Consider the following 15,618-nt stretch of genomic DNA (forward strand, 5'->3'; position numbering starts at 1 on the left):
CGTGGTATTTGCATTAAACTCATGGCATGTCTCAATGTACACACCATGGGGCTGCATCTCACAGGTGCTGCACTCCCAGGCTGCAGGACAGGCTCACAGTTTCTCCTCAGCACAGCCCCAATGCTCTGGAGGGGTGATGCCCTGTGGGTGCTGCAGCGCAGTGCTGCACGTGTGTACTGTGCCCTTGCACTGATGCTGTTGTGCAAGGGAACCTCGCACGACTCATAGACCTGCTGAATCCCGACACCCCCACTGTGTTCACAGGGCTGCATGGGCTGCACTGAACTCTCCGTACTTGTGTGCAAAGGAAAAATTTGAGAAGACTCGGGCTATGACCCAACGCAGGTGGACAAGCCTTGTCCAGTGCAAGGGCATATCACCCAGCTTCAAGGTGCGGGTTTTAGCAGTTTAGGCCATCTAATTCATCAAGGGACACCTGCAGCAGGCAGAGCCACACCTGTCGGGACCCAGACTACACACAGCAGCTATGTGACATGGCCCATACAGCTTTTTGCATTAACAGTGACATTACTGAGTTGCAAACCCACTTAGTCACTTCCCACTTTATCAATAAGCCCACAGTTGCTGTTAGCTGTATCAAGACTCCTATGAATAAAATCCTCAGAGAGGCAGAGCCTGAGATTTTACTTTAGTTCATGAATTTTTCTTTGAAAACACTAAGTCCACAGAAGGCCCAAAGTGTTTGTGCCGGCCAAGAAGCTCTGCAGGAAAAGCTTTGTTTTCTGAGAAACTTAGGAGAGTTGAAGAGCCTCAGGTCTGATATCCATTGACCCAGGCCTTGAATCCTCTAAATTGCTTTTTGCTGCCTCACTCTATTTTCCTAGTCAAGAACAAACCCAATTTTGCATTAAAAATTATTTTGTACATGGTTGTTTTCTAAAATACCTAATGAATTTATTCCATCTGATGATAAGCTAAAAATAAAGGTGTCTTTTCCTAAGGTGTCACAAATGAAACCATTGGCAACAGCCTAGAGAGAGGACACCTTTCGGGTCAGTTCAGACCTGCTTGTCTCACCTCCACCATCCAGTTACCTTAAGTTATCTCCTGTGGGCAGACCCACAAAATAATTTGAGGTTGCTACCCACCTGTGAAGAGGCCATAAGTCACTTCATGCTGCTTGTGCTTTAGCACTAGAACTTGTCTATGGGTAAATGCTATGGAGCAGCCAGTATCTGACAGCTGATCTTCTGGATCTGTGCTGTTGTTTGTAAGACAGAAATGTGATAGAAAGGCATAGACTCATCATATTTATCAAAGCCATAAAGTATTTTTCTGCCCACTTTGCTAGTTTAGATCCCATACCAACACATGGCAGTCACTAGCATCATACTTACAGATCTAATGAAGCATGTGCATTAATATAAGGCAAGACTGTGCATTAATATAATTACTCACCTATCAAACGCTAGAAGAGAAACCAAATTCTTTGCTGATTTGCAATATATTAAAGCCAATTGTATTGAGTGAAGCGCAAAGTCAGGGTTGCAGGTGATACATACACATATGTACATTATGTAAAAAAAAATAAATTCTACACTCTCATTTGTAGGCTAAGCTGTAGAGAATGAAATTCAAAACATGCGTGTTTCATTCCTTACAGAAACCTTCATATATGACTATACATTTCCCACGAAACTGCTAAACTTGCAGGAATTCTTACTTAGATCTGATTGCAGACATAGCAAAAAATACTTTCCTTGTTCGGATTGTTTCTTCCACTGGCTAGTACATCCAAGAAAGGCACCGGTACACATGTGTTTAAAACAGAAAATAATGAAGCCCAGCAAATTTTCTTGTATCACAAGTCAGAGTTGGTTTGGTTTGATTCAGTAATGATGTAACTGAAGTTGGGTGCCTGTACTATCATCTGCATAGGAGCCAGCATGCCTTCCTTGATATGTGGCTACAAAGGGACAGTAATTCAGGTAATCTAAAGTTTGCATAGCATTTCCACAGAGCAAACCCAGTGTAATGCCACATTACATACTCACTGTGTACAAACCCTACATGTATTGGGGCACATTCACCAGAAGAGCCCACAGCAAAGAGAATTTCTCATTGAATAAATGATTTAACTTGATGTTTTGAAAGACAGATTGAATAACTGGAATCACTGTAGAATATCTTAAAAGTAAAAACAAACCAAACCAAAACGAAACAAGTTGGACTCCATTGATGGCACTGTAAATAAAGTTAAGTTGAAACTGTGTGGAACACTGACACTGTTCACATGGTATAGAAACAGTGTAACTGGCAATGTATCAGTGCATCTCAGTAACTTCTTTAAAAGTATACATGCTCATTTTCTCACATATATGTGCTGTAGTATAACACGTGTAAAATATTATACATTTTCTTGAGATGAAAGGCTTTTTCAGATATGCCAAGAACTGTATCTTGACTCAAAATAGCGTTCCCAAAAGAAGGTAAAGGGCCAGATATGAAAGTAAATACAATTCAGTCACTAAAAACACATTCTGTTAAAATGCTGGCCTGATCCATACAAAGATTTGAAACATTAATATCAAGAGTGCAAGAAACATCACTGAACCCTCTGTCTCTCATCTATTGATTACACGAGTTAATGTTGTCAGTGGCCATTACTAATAGAAATAATCTTCCATTTAAATGAGAAATCTCTTCCCCTGTATGAAACTGACCATTTGTTATAACGTATTTTCATTTATTAAAAAATAAAAATATTTCCATTTGCTACTTCATAAACTCTCAGGTTAAGATAAAAATCTTTAATCTTTTCTTCTCTGTTTGCTGGCAAACAGCTGCTTCTCCTTTTTGTCTTTCTAATTTGCTAGTCTCAGTAAACACACACATACACACCTCTACTTAATACATTTTCTTTTACTGATTCAGAACAAGATTTTCAAAAAAGCCCCTGTGATTTAGGAACATTAAGTCTAATTTCAAGAGTGGCATCAATTGGGAGTGTTAATTCCCGTGAAATCATCAGTTTTTCTTATGCAAGTTAAACCACAGAATTATTCACATTCAATTATTGAAAAGTTTTTAAATTAAAACACTTTTCTATGCTCTTTGTAGTGTTAGAACTCTATTTTAAAACTTATTTTCACATTTTTTTGTTCAATATAAATATTCTATCATTTAAAGTCATATGCTGTTGTAAGAGTGCTCCTTATACATCTTCTGTCTTGCAGCAAGGTGTCTCTCACTGTCTAAACTCAGATATTAATTTTGCAAGTCTAAATTCTGTTTTATGTTTATGCATTTTTCTATACTTCATTTCTCTTTAATAAACTGAACCAATGGACCTGTCTGGGAATTTTCGGTTGGATTTTACCTTCTCAGATTCCCCAGCGAGTCACTAATGGTGTTCTTCACCTCTTCCTTTCCTGGGTTAAAAAATCTTTCCTTCAGTGAACCGAATCCCTCGAAAGGCATTTTCTCTTTCTTCTTCAGTAAATCCCTTATGTTAACAAGCATTCACTTCTGCTGTCATATTTCCCGATGCCAGACTCAGGAGCCACCGCCAGTCCCCTCAGTGACCTCTGCAATAACAACCAGTTGCTCGAGAAAGGAGAAAAAATAAAAGAAAAAATAATCTTCCGAAGCCAGTAAGTCAGTCGGGGTGAGCTCTGGAAGCGCTCAGGGACCCGGGGATGCACTTGCAGCAGCTCTGTGCAGGGTCGGGTACCTGTGCCGGGGCGGCTGGTCCCACAGCTGCAGTGGATGAGCTGGGGGTGCTGCCAGGGCTGGTGTCCCCGGGCAGGACACAGCTGCCAGTGCCAGCTCCACGGGCAAACCTCAGGCTGGCTGGCTGGGGCTCATCCTCCTTCTTCCCTCCCTCCTCCGCCTCTCCAGATCCCGTGCAAGGTGCTGCTATAGTAACGGACACAATACCTGTCCTCCCGCCACTCCAGTTCGCTAATAAGACCTCATCTGTGGCAAGGGCAAGAAGTTTATTAAACATTTATCAGTCTTTTCTGTAGGGAGGGAATTAATGCAAGCTAAAGTTCCCATTCACTATGTAGTCCTTGTCCAAATGAGCCCCCCTACCCCAATGCACCTGCTGGTTTGAACCCAGAGCCACCTTCCCCAGCCTGGTCATTTATTATTGATGCTCCTGGGCCCTTGGGCAGACATACACAGAGGTGCATTGGTGTGATGCTGCTTGAATAACTGATGAAAGACTGGCTACAAATTAAATGCATTGCATTTTTGAAACACAAAGTGGCTGAAAGAGGTGAACTGGTCCAAACTAATGTAACTTCATGAAAACAACACACTTTTCCTTGCATGGTGGAAAGTATTTAACAGAAACACTTGAGGAAATGCAGCCTGACGGGACATTTGTCAAGCCTGCATGTCGGCTGGAATCAAATAAAGAAATTCTACTTTTGGCAGGGCCTGAGTTATTGGGTTTGGGCTATGGATGACAAGAAAAGAAAAAAAGAATCCCCATTTGATATTGTCTTTGGGCTCCTGTCAGCCCTTCACTGTTCCCTGGGTGGAAGGAAAGACAGAAATCTTCCAGGTTGTTAGAAAACCTGAGAGCTTTGCGTTTGCCACCTTCCTTTTGCTCTCCCAATGTAAGCGAAATGAAGAGCCTGTTAGTGCCTTCTCAGGCCACCAGCAGGTGAAGAACCGGTTTCCCCTGGAAGTCCATGGCTTCGGGGAGTCAGGTGGAGGGCAGGTGTGGCAAGTGGGCAGCTGCCACCCACAAACCCTGGCTCCTGCTTTGCCACCAGCCAATTGGTGCCCCTGAGCAAGCTGCTGGGGCTCTGGTCCTCCTGCCCTATACTTGTCATTATGCTTCCAGGCACAGGGATCATGCTTTTCCCTCTAACTTCTATTCAGAGCTTGGTCTACCCAAACTCTACAGAGAGAGGGGAAAAGAGACAGTGAATCCTCTAGAGAAACAAACTGGATCTGATTTGTTTTCAGCTGCCTTAGGGCACTTACCGGCTCCTCATTTGGGTGTTTCAACCAAGGGAGCAGGATTGAGTGGGAAGTTAGTCTGGGCCAAAGCAGGGCAAGAACTATCTGACCCTCCATCCCTCCTCTAGCCCCTTGCTTGGGCCACCAACCTCTAGGTTTTAGATGTCTCCATAATATGCGTATCAAATGTCTGAATTGTCTCAGCTCCACTATGAGGAAGGGAATATTGGAAAAAGCACTCCCTCATGGTGAGGCAGACTGCAGTGAAATCCTTTATTTCTAGTATAAATTAGAAAAGAGAGAAGATAGGAGAGGGAGAGAGAGAAGGAGAAAGGGAGAAGGAGAAGGAGAAAGGGAGAAGGAGAAGGAGAAGGAGAAGGAGAAGGAGAAGGAGAAGGAGAAGGAGAAGGAGAAGGAGAAGGAAGCAAGAATTGGAAGTCTTGCTTGGCTGGAGTCTCTGTTGTTGCAGAACTGGTTACAGTTTCTTTCTCCTCTTTGAATAATTCATGTGCTGTAGAGCAGCATTGGAAAACTCCAGGCTCAGCACAGCTGACTCACACATTTGCCCTAGCAGAGAGTCCTCCCATGGTGCAGCCAGGGTCACAGGGCCAGCCAGCTCCCAGCACTACCACCCCTATACCTATGGCAGGGCTTCTCAGCGTGTATGTCTGTCTTATCGGGTTGAACAGCAAATGCTCTCACTGTCAATTCAAGGACTCCCTGGTAAACCCTCCCTGGAGCACGCCTTGCTGCCCTGGGAGCAGGTGCACCTCCTCCTCCTCACACTGCTCAGGTTTGAATCTGGCCATCTCCACGGTCTGAGCAAGAGGAGGCAATTCCTCCTGGTTTCTCACTCCAGAGCACTGGCCCACCAGGGCATGATGACAGCAAGGTCACCACTGTGGAAAGGAGCACAGGCCTGACAAAATCACACTCATGCATTAAAACTGGGTCTCCAGTTTTCAGAGGGCACACAGAAAATGAAGCCTAGCAGGCCGGCTGCCAAACATCAAAGATGTATATGTTTTTAGGGATATATACATATCAAAGTATATGGTGAAATTGTCGTCCATTTAAGTAAAAATGTATTTACTAGCACTTGAGATAGTTTCCTGAATGCTCTTAAGGCAGCTAAACACCTGAAACCATGTAAGAGCCCAGCTCCAGACTGGAAATGGTGCAAATTCCAGTGCAAGGAATTCACCTTGGAAGACTGGGGCTCAGGTCAGAAAGTGATGTTCAAAATCCATATCTCCCAGCAGCTGTGGAACAGAGGTTTTACTTTGCCCTTCTTTCTGAGCTTCTGGTCCCGCTTCAGTTATAGAGAGCACAGAGCAGACACAAGAAAGAAGCTATGCTCAAAATGTAGTGCTTTATTCACTTACCCACACATTCTATACTTGTATTCAGTATGAAAGTCCTAATTCCAACTTTGTGCAGCTGGGAACCCTCCATGCAGCTCCCTCAGACATACGTCTTGGGTGGCACTGGGCAGGGTATGTTCCCCTTACAGATGGAAGGGCAATATTAGCAATTAGCAATAGCAATTAACAATTAAAAAAAAAATAAATAGCAATATTGCCTGCCTCACCATTAGCAGAATTGTCCATTTCTCACAGCAGGTTTCACCTCTACCTCCTCTTTAGTCTTTTGCAATGCTGCCTGCGGATCTCCTGTGTTGCAGCACTGCCCTCTTTTAAAACGGACTGAGGCTTTTGCCAAGGCTTCAAGGGTGTTTCTCACTCTGGCTTCTCTACAGGAGGGCTGCTAGGCAGGAGCAGTGCTGCTCCCCTGCTTCCTCCTCCCCAGGTTCACAGGGTAGGAAAACACATGCACTCCAAAGCGCTGCTGCAGAGAATGTCACAGCAGCTTTGCAGAGCCCTGCTCCTGCTGTGCCACTGTCTGCAGGGGCACCATGCAATTCCCAGCAAGGATGCACTGAGGAGCCTGTGGCAATCCAGATGTGACTAATCCCAGTACACATTTGGGAGCATCAACTGAGGAGATCTTTTTTTCTTCCTTAACAAGACCTAATGTGATAGCCATGGTGGACCCAGCTGTCATTGTTTCTACTTTGTTCTTTCCTTTTTTAACCCTATGCCTTAATTTTATTTTGCAGAAATTGAATCACCCCATTGTGATTCTCTTCTGATGTCTCAGACCTTAAAACACATTTTATTATACCAAATCACTGTAAGCCTACTGCTTACAAGTTGTAATCTAAGTCCGAGACACAGCCTGATTCAGGGCTGCACTTGAAAAGAAATATTTTGCAAAATTAAAACTACTCCTGGCTCATACAACCCATAGCTACCACTGAAACTACAGACTGAAGCCCAAAGACCTCTAGTAAGGCTGTATTAAAACTGTATTTTAGAGCCAATGTGGACACAAACCAAGGATGCAGATAGCCAGTGCTGTGGGCTCATATACTATTATTACCTCAGGTGCTCAAGAATAAAATTATTTGTAAGAAAACTTAGAAACTGGTCAAGGGCAGGTATAGGATATGTGCCGTTCTAAAATAGCCGTATCTTGCAGACACAGGGCAAGATGTGGGGCTGCAGCATCCCCTTAAGAAAACTAATCATCAAAATGTCAGAGCTAGCCATAAACATAACTCTCACCTGGAATAATAGTTTCTACAAGTGCAAGTAAATGTACACCTAGAGGCTATCTAATTTGTAACAGTTATTTTTGTTGTTGTTGTTGCTGTTGATTCCTCAAAATAATGATTGGGGTAACGTCTTTGCCACATTTAAAGGAGAATTTTGCTACTGGAGAGGAGAATTTTTAGGCTGGATGGCATACACATTTCATGTGCAGGTGCCATTCAGTGTGCTTCTGTTAACTACAATTCCTGAAAGAGCCTTGCAAGCCACCACTTCTCCCAATGTTTATAAAATATACAGTTTTGAACTCTTTACGTAATTTAATCATCATAGTCACAGAATCACAGAATGTCAGGGATTGGAAGGGACCTTGAAAGATCATCTAGTCCAATCCCCCTGCCAGAGCAGGAATACCTGGATGAGGTTACACAGGAAGGCGTCCAGGCGGGTTTTGAATGTCTCCAGAGAAGAAGACTCCACAACCCCCCTGGGCAGCCTGTTCCAGTGCTCTGGCACCCTCACTGAGAAGAAGTTTCTTCTCAAATTTAAGTGGAACCTCTTGTGTTCCAGTTTGAACCCATTACCCCTTGTCCTACCATTGGTTGTCACCAAGAAGAGCCTGGCTCCATCCTCGTGACACTCACCCTTTATATATTTATAAACACTAATAAGGTCACCCCTCAGCCTCCTCATTGATAGTAACATCCTGGGAAAGTCAATTTAACCTTTTTGGTGTCTCTGCTGAACTAACATAAAGTTGCTTCATTTCATGCTGTGTAGTCAAGCTTAACACCAACCAGAGGCTGCTGGATCCTCCAGTGGAAACACACGCAAGCGAAAAGCCTTTTCACAGCCTGGGCAGCAACAGCCAGGCTAGAACAATCTTGTTAATTTTTTATTGGTTTCTTTTCAGTTGGAGGCCATGTGATCACATCCCTGGTCCTTGGGAGCTGCTTGTTTGATCCCTCTTGTTATTCCGTATTTTTGGTAAAACAAATTACTTATCCATGGCTCTGGGCTTTCCAGGTGACTTTGTCTTTCAGCTCTTACCAAGAGCTCAAAGGCTAGAAAATCCTGGGTGTCCTGTCTCCCTAACTTAAGATTTCTTAAAATGAAATTGAATTAAAACATTTTGATATTTCAAAATGTAATCTCTCTGAAAGTTTTAAATACCTACTTTCTCTTCCAAATGGAGCGAAGCAATGAAGCAGAAGTGGTTTCATCTGCACATAGGCCATACGATTGACAGACTTCAATATCTGCAGCAGAGTGAGTTTGACAGTGCTTTTCCCTTGGACAAGACCTTTGTGAAAGTTTTCTGGTGGATTTGTTGGTGTCTTGTCAAGCATGTGCTACCTTGCTGCTTCTCTTTTATAAAATGTAGCCAATTAGGATCCTAGAAATTTTTACTCCTGTAAAAAGGATTGAAATTGGCTCAAAAGTTAAGAGAGGGCACAAAGGAAGAGACAGGATTAATACGTTTGTTTTGTATCAATAGGACACAAAGCTAAAATCACATTTGAGACCCTAAGAAATCACAAGATTACAGCTTAGAAAGCATGAGAGTTCTTTTCTAAATGGGTTTATTTACCTTTTTCCTTTCTGAAGTTTCAGGGAGCGTTCAAGTCACTCAAAGCTGAAATGGTCGCTTCACCTCAGGAAGCAGAGCATTAAATATGATGAATAAAAATCCTACACCAGGGGAAAAGATTTGTAATAACTGCACTTCTCCTAAGACTCTATGTGATTTAAAAATAAGTTTTGCTTTTTTTTTTACTTTCAGAAAGCAATATAATCTTTTAGCTGGATAAGAACATTTCTATAATGTTTGAAATTTATTTTGAAGTTGCTTGGGTTATAGTGACACCTTATGGTAGTTTTATTACATTTTACAGATCATTGTGAAAGTTAAGATCTCTTACAGCCTTTTACAGCCTGTCACTATCACCAAGGAACTGCTTTGATGTTTTCAGAGATATTTTTGTTAGAAGTTAAAGATCATTCCATCTTTTCAATTATTTCTGGTTTCCCTTTTGGTCTTACTAGGAAAATAGATTTTAAAAGGGAATAGTCTTTGCTACTTACTTCTCTCCATGTTTAACAGGTAATCTATCTATCCCAGGCAGTACATGCATAACACGCTATTCAAAACAATATGTGGTGATACCCACCTTGTGAGCACAGTCTCTTACTGGATTGATTCACTAAATTACAGCATGTGGTTCATCGTGTTCCTCTAATCCCAGGCCTGAACTCTTTAAAATAAAACATCATTATAGAAGTTAACGAAAAAAATATTCCCATTTAAATACTGTTGAAATTCAACCCTGTAGAATATATAAGTAAACATCCAAAACAGCTCCTACATGAAGATCAGAATTTATAAAGCCTGCCTTCCTGGGGCTTTCTCTTACATGAATTTTCTAGTGTCTAATAGGAGCTATCTCACTCTACAGCCCTCACTGGAAGTGTGAAGTTGGTCCTGCTAATGAGCCAATGGTTTCTGTAAAACTTACATGAATTCCTTACCTTTAGTATCTTACTCACACTCTTCAAACAAGAGCTGAAAGTGGGCAATAGGTTCAAGGTTACACAGACCTGAGAGGGAATGAAGGAGCAAGATGACAGAGCAGTCACATTCATCTTAAAAACAGAGCTGAAAATCCACATATGCTACTGTGGCCTTGCAAGGGGGGGTTGTGTTTATGCTGAACTGCAGGTAAAGCTTATTTATATCAATATCAGAATAAAATAAGCTCCAGAATACTTTTTACGTAGCCCCTTCTCATTAAATAAATGATTGTAGCATAGAGACAGCTTAAAACAGTAAGTCGACTTTTTGTTTCATTGAACAAAATAAGTCTGTTTAAAATTAATATTTATGTCCAGACAACCTAAGTCAGTGACTAAAAATAGTCATCTCTTACAATCTATAAACTAAAAAATTCAAAAAGCACATAGTTTTCCCAGACTTTTAAAGATACTTGTATTGCTAAGCTAGCTGAAATCACTGGCTAAGCACCAGCTGCTGGTTTTTTGAGAGAGTGGAAAGGATATCAGCTCTATTTCCATTTAAAAACACTAGGTTTTTTTAAGTTAAGAAACTGAGCAACACTGAAGAAGCAAAACCCTCTCTTCCCTTACAATGCAGGCATAAAAAAAGAACTGAAGAATGCATTAATCAACTGTGGCATCTTGAAGGACATGGTGACTGATAATGCACAGGTAAGACAGTCTTTGTAATTGTTAATACTAACACTTTTGTTCAAATAAATCTGTGTTAAAATACACAGGTTTAATAAAGTTACTTTTTTAATGAAAATAAACTTGACGTAGTTTTAGATACCGAATATTATACCTGCCTTTCACCTGAAAATGTGCTACAGCAAAACAGGGGAAAAAAAGAGTAATTTATTCAGCTTTCTAATCACAGTCATTCAAACTAAAAAAAAAAATAGTAATTTCCCATAAAAATAAACACACAGAAATGAAACATTCCAATAAGTGTGTTATGGCTAAATTAAATCTGAGCTCAAGCAGCTGCTCAGCAGCAGCAGTAGCTGTCAGAAGAACTTAAAACTCCTTCATGAGGCAGCAGCAGCCAACACCCTCTGCACAGGCAAATTAGGAATTGGAGCAGAGCGGGTGGGTGGGGGGCACTGTCTCAAAGAGAACAGGTCCATGCCTGTGGGGCTGGCACTGGATATTCTGTCATTTGATAGAATACAGTTTTCACTACTTTTTTTTTTTTCATCCATTCCCTGAAATCTGCCTCACTGTATCACTCTAGGATCTGGATTCAGAATTCCTCTAGATCACTTACTTGCGGCTGCTTTTAACATCTTTCCTTTGGTTTCACACTGCAACATGTCGCCACTCATCACCCATCACCACTGGCCAGCCTGGCAGCTCACCAGAGCTGGACCATCGCACAGAGAAGCGGAGCCTCAGGTCAGGTTCCCTTCTGTAGCTCCTGATGGCCAAGCAACCATCTCCACCTGAAGAGCACCAGGCACAAAGTTCAGACTGCCGCTGTCTGAAATTCAGCGTTCTCTCACTGAGTATCACCAGAAAATAAATGATCAGAGCTCTGTGATTTTTGTTGCACGTCTACCAGTCTACGCAGCCGTGTGCTGCCTGTGGCCATTGATGTAGGAGAGAAAATCAGAGAGGAGCTGCAAGAGACGGCTGCACCAGGAAGGGCCTGGAAAAGTAGCAGGCACAGAGTCCCAAGAAAAATCCTCAAGAAAGTAGTGCTATACATGAGATTGAGCTCAGTTAAGCTGCCAGTTATGTATGAAGAGACCTCCATTTTTTCATTTAATTTTAAATTAATTTCTCCAATGTGCAGAAAATCAAGGCTTTACACTATCTATGTCATGAAAAGAATAAAGAAACACATCCTACCCAGCAGCCAGTTAATGAGCTGATTAGCTTGAGTAATATTTATAGTGATTGTTTAATCAAAGAGCTTCAACTATAGGGGTCTGGTTTGCAAAATGTAGCAGTGAGAATAATGTAGAGATGATATTTCACTGCAAATCCTTTTTTTTTTTCTTTTTTTTATAATGGTTGTGAATCAGCAAAAATCAAGCAATGAATTCTTTAGGAAATTGAAAATATGTATGCACAATCAAACTACAACAAACTCAACTAGTTTTAATTTAAAGAGTTTCCAGCTTGCCAAATAATAGAAAATAACAGATTAATCAATAACTTAATCCTGCACAGCATAACAATGAAAACACGTTAGTACTTTACATAGAAATCTCTCAGATTCAGAAATGGTATTTAGTATCTAACAGGTCAGAAATCCACACCAAAACCTATTTCTCTTAATAGTTTTATACAACAGATCAAGGCTTTGAACACAGTTGGTATCAAAATTGTATGTAGTATCTTCCAAATATTTAAAATTATATTTTAAATTTTTTAGAGATTTTTTGTTTGTTTGTTTCATAACCAAGTAAAGCCAAGGTTTGTAGCAAAATGCTTTTATGGAACAACTACATTGTATGAAATTTACATTTTAGTGTAATTTTATTATTTCTCATTCTCTTGCTCTGAATTTGTAAGATAAAATCATTGCAAGATACAATCGCGGTAAGATAAAATTATTTTTAGAAATTCTTTTTAGAAAAATATCTGTCTGGTGTCATGTTAGTATAGATTCTTTAGATAAATTTATTGTTCTAGTTACACATGTATTTGATTGCCTCATTAGCATTTTTACTTATTTACACTTACTTGAAGTCATATCTGTGACAGCAGTTAAGCACTTACAGCTTTTGTGCCATAGGTCACCATTTATTTTATCAGCATGGCAGGGGCAGAAATCTCTTTTATACTTTTTGGTTTATCTCTTCTTTAGTATTAGATTTTTTCCATTCAGAAGGTAAGCCAGTTATTCCTGGTTCTTAAGTCAACTGTTGAAAAAGAACCTCTTCAAGGCTTTGGTTTTGTTCACTCTTACAAGCCATAGCCTGAAGCGAGCACTGAGGAGACATGGAGACAGACATGAACGAATGCTGCCTGTTTAATAACTTCAGCTCCGAAAAACAAAACGCTCGGTTTTCAGGTTAAAGGTAACAAAGTTTTCACTGATGTAGTTTCAAATAGAGCTTCTGCTTTGATTATCCTTGATTTGCATGGCTAGTTATTGTAGAACAGTGTAAAGCCTAGTCTTTTGAACGTCCTGCAAAAGGTGATGCATTTTAAGAAATCTCATTCAAAAAGGCCAAATAATGAGGCAAAAGCAAAATGCCTGACCCACCCCCCCAAAAAAACCCCTTCAAAAATTGGTAAGCACATATAGGCTATAAATCTCTATCATTTCTGAGTTCCAAGTTGTTCCACATCTACGACTGCCTTAATTTGCAGTAAAAAACTGCACTAGAGCCATAATAATATAGTTCATAGGCAAATATCCTGAAGAGTAAAAAAGGAAAGCTGTATGGTTTTTAAATTTATAGATTAAAATTTATGCCCAAAATACTTAGTAAATTATTTTAGAGCTTGAATAACCACTTTTACTTAGCTGCTCTTGGGTTTGTGTATGGATAGGAGTTTATTTCTGAATTCCTAGTTTAAAAGTTTAGGCGTAAGTATGGCACAACAAATTGGAATCCACCTTGTCACCCTAAGAGGGAGTTTTCTAATCTATTGAGGAACTGCAGTGCTCTCCAGCTTCTGAGATGCTCCCAAAAATGCATTTGTGTCTGGCAACAGGAAGAGAACTTTGAATGAACCAATTCTCATAGTTAACTGCCCACAAACAGCTCCTTTCCTGCACCTACTGAGCTGCGTTCCTCACAACTGCAGACTAAATAGGGTACAACAGCTCTACAACACTGACATAAAAAGGCTTAACCTAAAGCTCTGGTGTATGACATATGTAAAGGACGGACTATTAAGATATTTAAGTGATGAAGCAGGGACAATTAGCTGCCAATATCAAAGTATTCCAGGCAAAGAACAATCAACTGCAAAGATCTCCAGCTTTTCCTGTTTGAAGTCTTAGGTTATCTGGATTCATGAGACACTTGTCAATTTTAAGCCACAATAAACCAATCCAGAACATCTGGATTTCAGCACCTTAGACTTTCCTGCTTAAGAAACAGGGACCAGTTGTGGATCCTACCCATGTCCAGAGACAGAGGGGACAAAGAAAACATTACTACAGTAAAGGACATTCAAGTCCTAATCCATCTCTCCTTTTACCCTCTTCTCCCACACCACCTGCAGCCAACAATGGTGCTTCTAAGCAGATCAGGATCTCAGATGTCTCACACTTGATCAATTTATACCTTACATAAAGCTGAGCTGTAGCATCCTTCAGAGGGCTGGCAAAGTTTAAGCCTGACAAAGCAGCACAGCCTGACACCGAGGCTTAGAGAAAGGCCTGGTTTCTGGGTCAAGGAGTGAATATGCAAATTGAGATCACTGCAACATCAGAAACTCAGGTTCTGACGTGGGCTTAGTGTGCGTTCAGAAAAAGTAACACTAATTTTAAAGACATATAGTGCGTTAGTTTTTCCCCAGGACTTTTATTCCTTGCATGACAGCAAGACGTCATCGTGTTTTGCAGATGTCTGGACAGCAACCACCCTAAGAAATTGACTCAAAATTATGCGAGACAAAACGTATTTAGAACAAAATACAAAGTGATACAGTTTCCTAAATTAGTTACCATTAGTTAATTTTATGGAAATTTTAAATAAAAATATCTTCCAACATGAAAATATGAAAAGTTCATTTATTTCCATAGGCAACCTCATTCACAGTACAAAGTGATATGGATTTCTTGAAACTGTCATCGTACCTTTTACATATTTTTTAAGTAGCTGATCTAAAAGTTGATACAAGAATAAATTTGTTTTTGAAGAGCTGTCCAATAAACCAGTTACACACTAATGCCATGCTATGACGGTTCTAATTATGAATCACAGCTGACACTACAGTAACATCACTTTAAAAATCTCATGAGAATTCTAATGTTTTACGATCAAAACATAAAACTGCCACTAGTACAGAGACTGTACGATTAGACAAATAAACAAGTATTAAATATTCTGCACAAGGCCTGAGTTCACTATAACACATTTTAATTTACAACTTCGTCTCAGAAATCTGTACAGCAGTTAGAACTGTTCTGAAGAACTTAAAAGACAATACAACTTCAGGAGCTTATTTGTTCTCTTGATAAAAGTGTGAGGCCTGGAAGGCAAGAAGATTTGGTGTATGAATCCAAGGTTTTACTGCCTTGTGTAATTTCCTTGTAAAGCAGTCAAAACCTAATGGAAAGTCAGGTACGAGGCAGGACCTCACTTGAATATCAACCAACTCATCTGAAATTCTCCAGATAGGTTTCCTCACAGCTATTTCAGAGTAAAAGTTCACAACGAGTATATAAAATGCAGCATATCTCTTAACAAAGAACATAAAAGGGTCACATATACAACAGGGTGTTTTTTCCTGTACTTCCCCTTCCTGTATTTCTTTCATTGGAAATGGCACAAATCAGCAATATCCCACCCACTCCCAATAAAAAACTCCTAATCAATAAACA

At 40.4% G+C, this 15,618-nt stretch overlaps 1 protein-coding gene across 2 annotated transcripts in view; it reads right to left on the bottom strand.

The window, feature by feature from the left end:
• The window catches only part of SLC17A8 (solute carrier family 17 member 8), a gene marked incomplete at its 3' end in the record, with an annotated part of 31,770 nt that extends 25,420 nt beyond the window's left edge, over positions 1-6,350 (bottom strand). Inside the window, exons 1-2 of one of the 2 annotated variants that reach the window (XM_080363244.1) lie at positions 6,324-6,350; positions 3,341-3,567 (exon numbers count right to left, since the gene is read on the bottom strand). In XM_080363244.1, the coding sequence (XP_080219370.1) occupies positions 3,341-3,483 (143 nt within the window). In that variant the 5' untranslated portion in view covers positions 3,484-3,567; positions 6,324-6,350. Of the gene's footprint in view, positions 1-3,340; positions 3,915-6,323 lie in introns of those variants that run through there. The other variant, XM_080363243.1, reaches the window with a different exon arrangement.
• Positions 6,351-15,618: the final 9,268 nt, after the last annotated feature.

This window comes from Nesoenas mayeri (genome assembly GCF_963082525.1).
Source record: "Nesoenas mayeri genome assembly, chromosome: 1".
NCBI lineage: Eukaryota > Metazoa > Chordata > Aves > Columbiformes > Columbidae > Nesoenas > Nesoenas mayeri.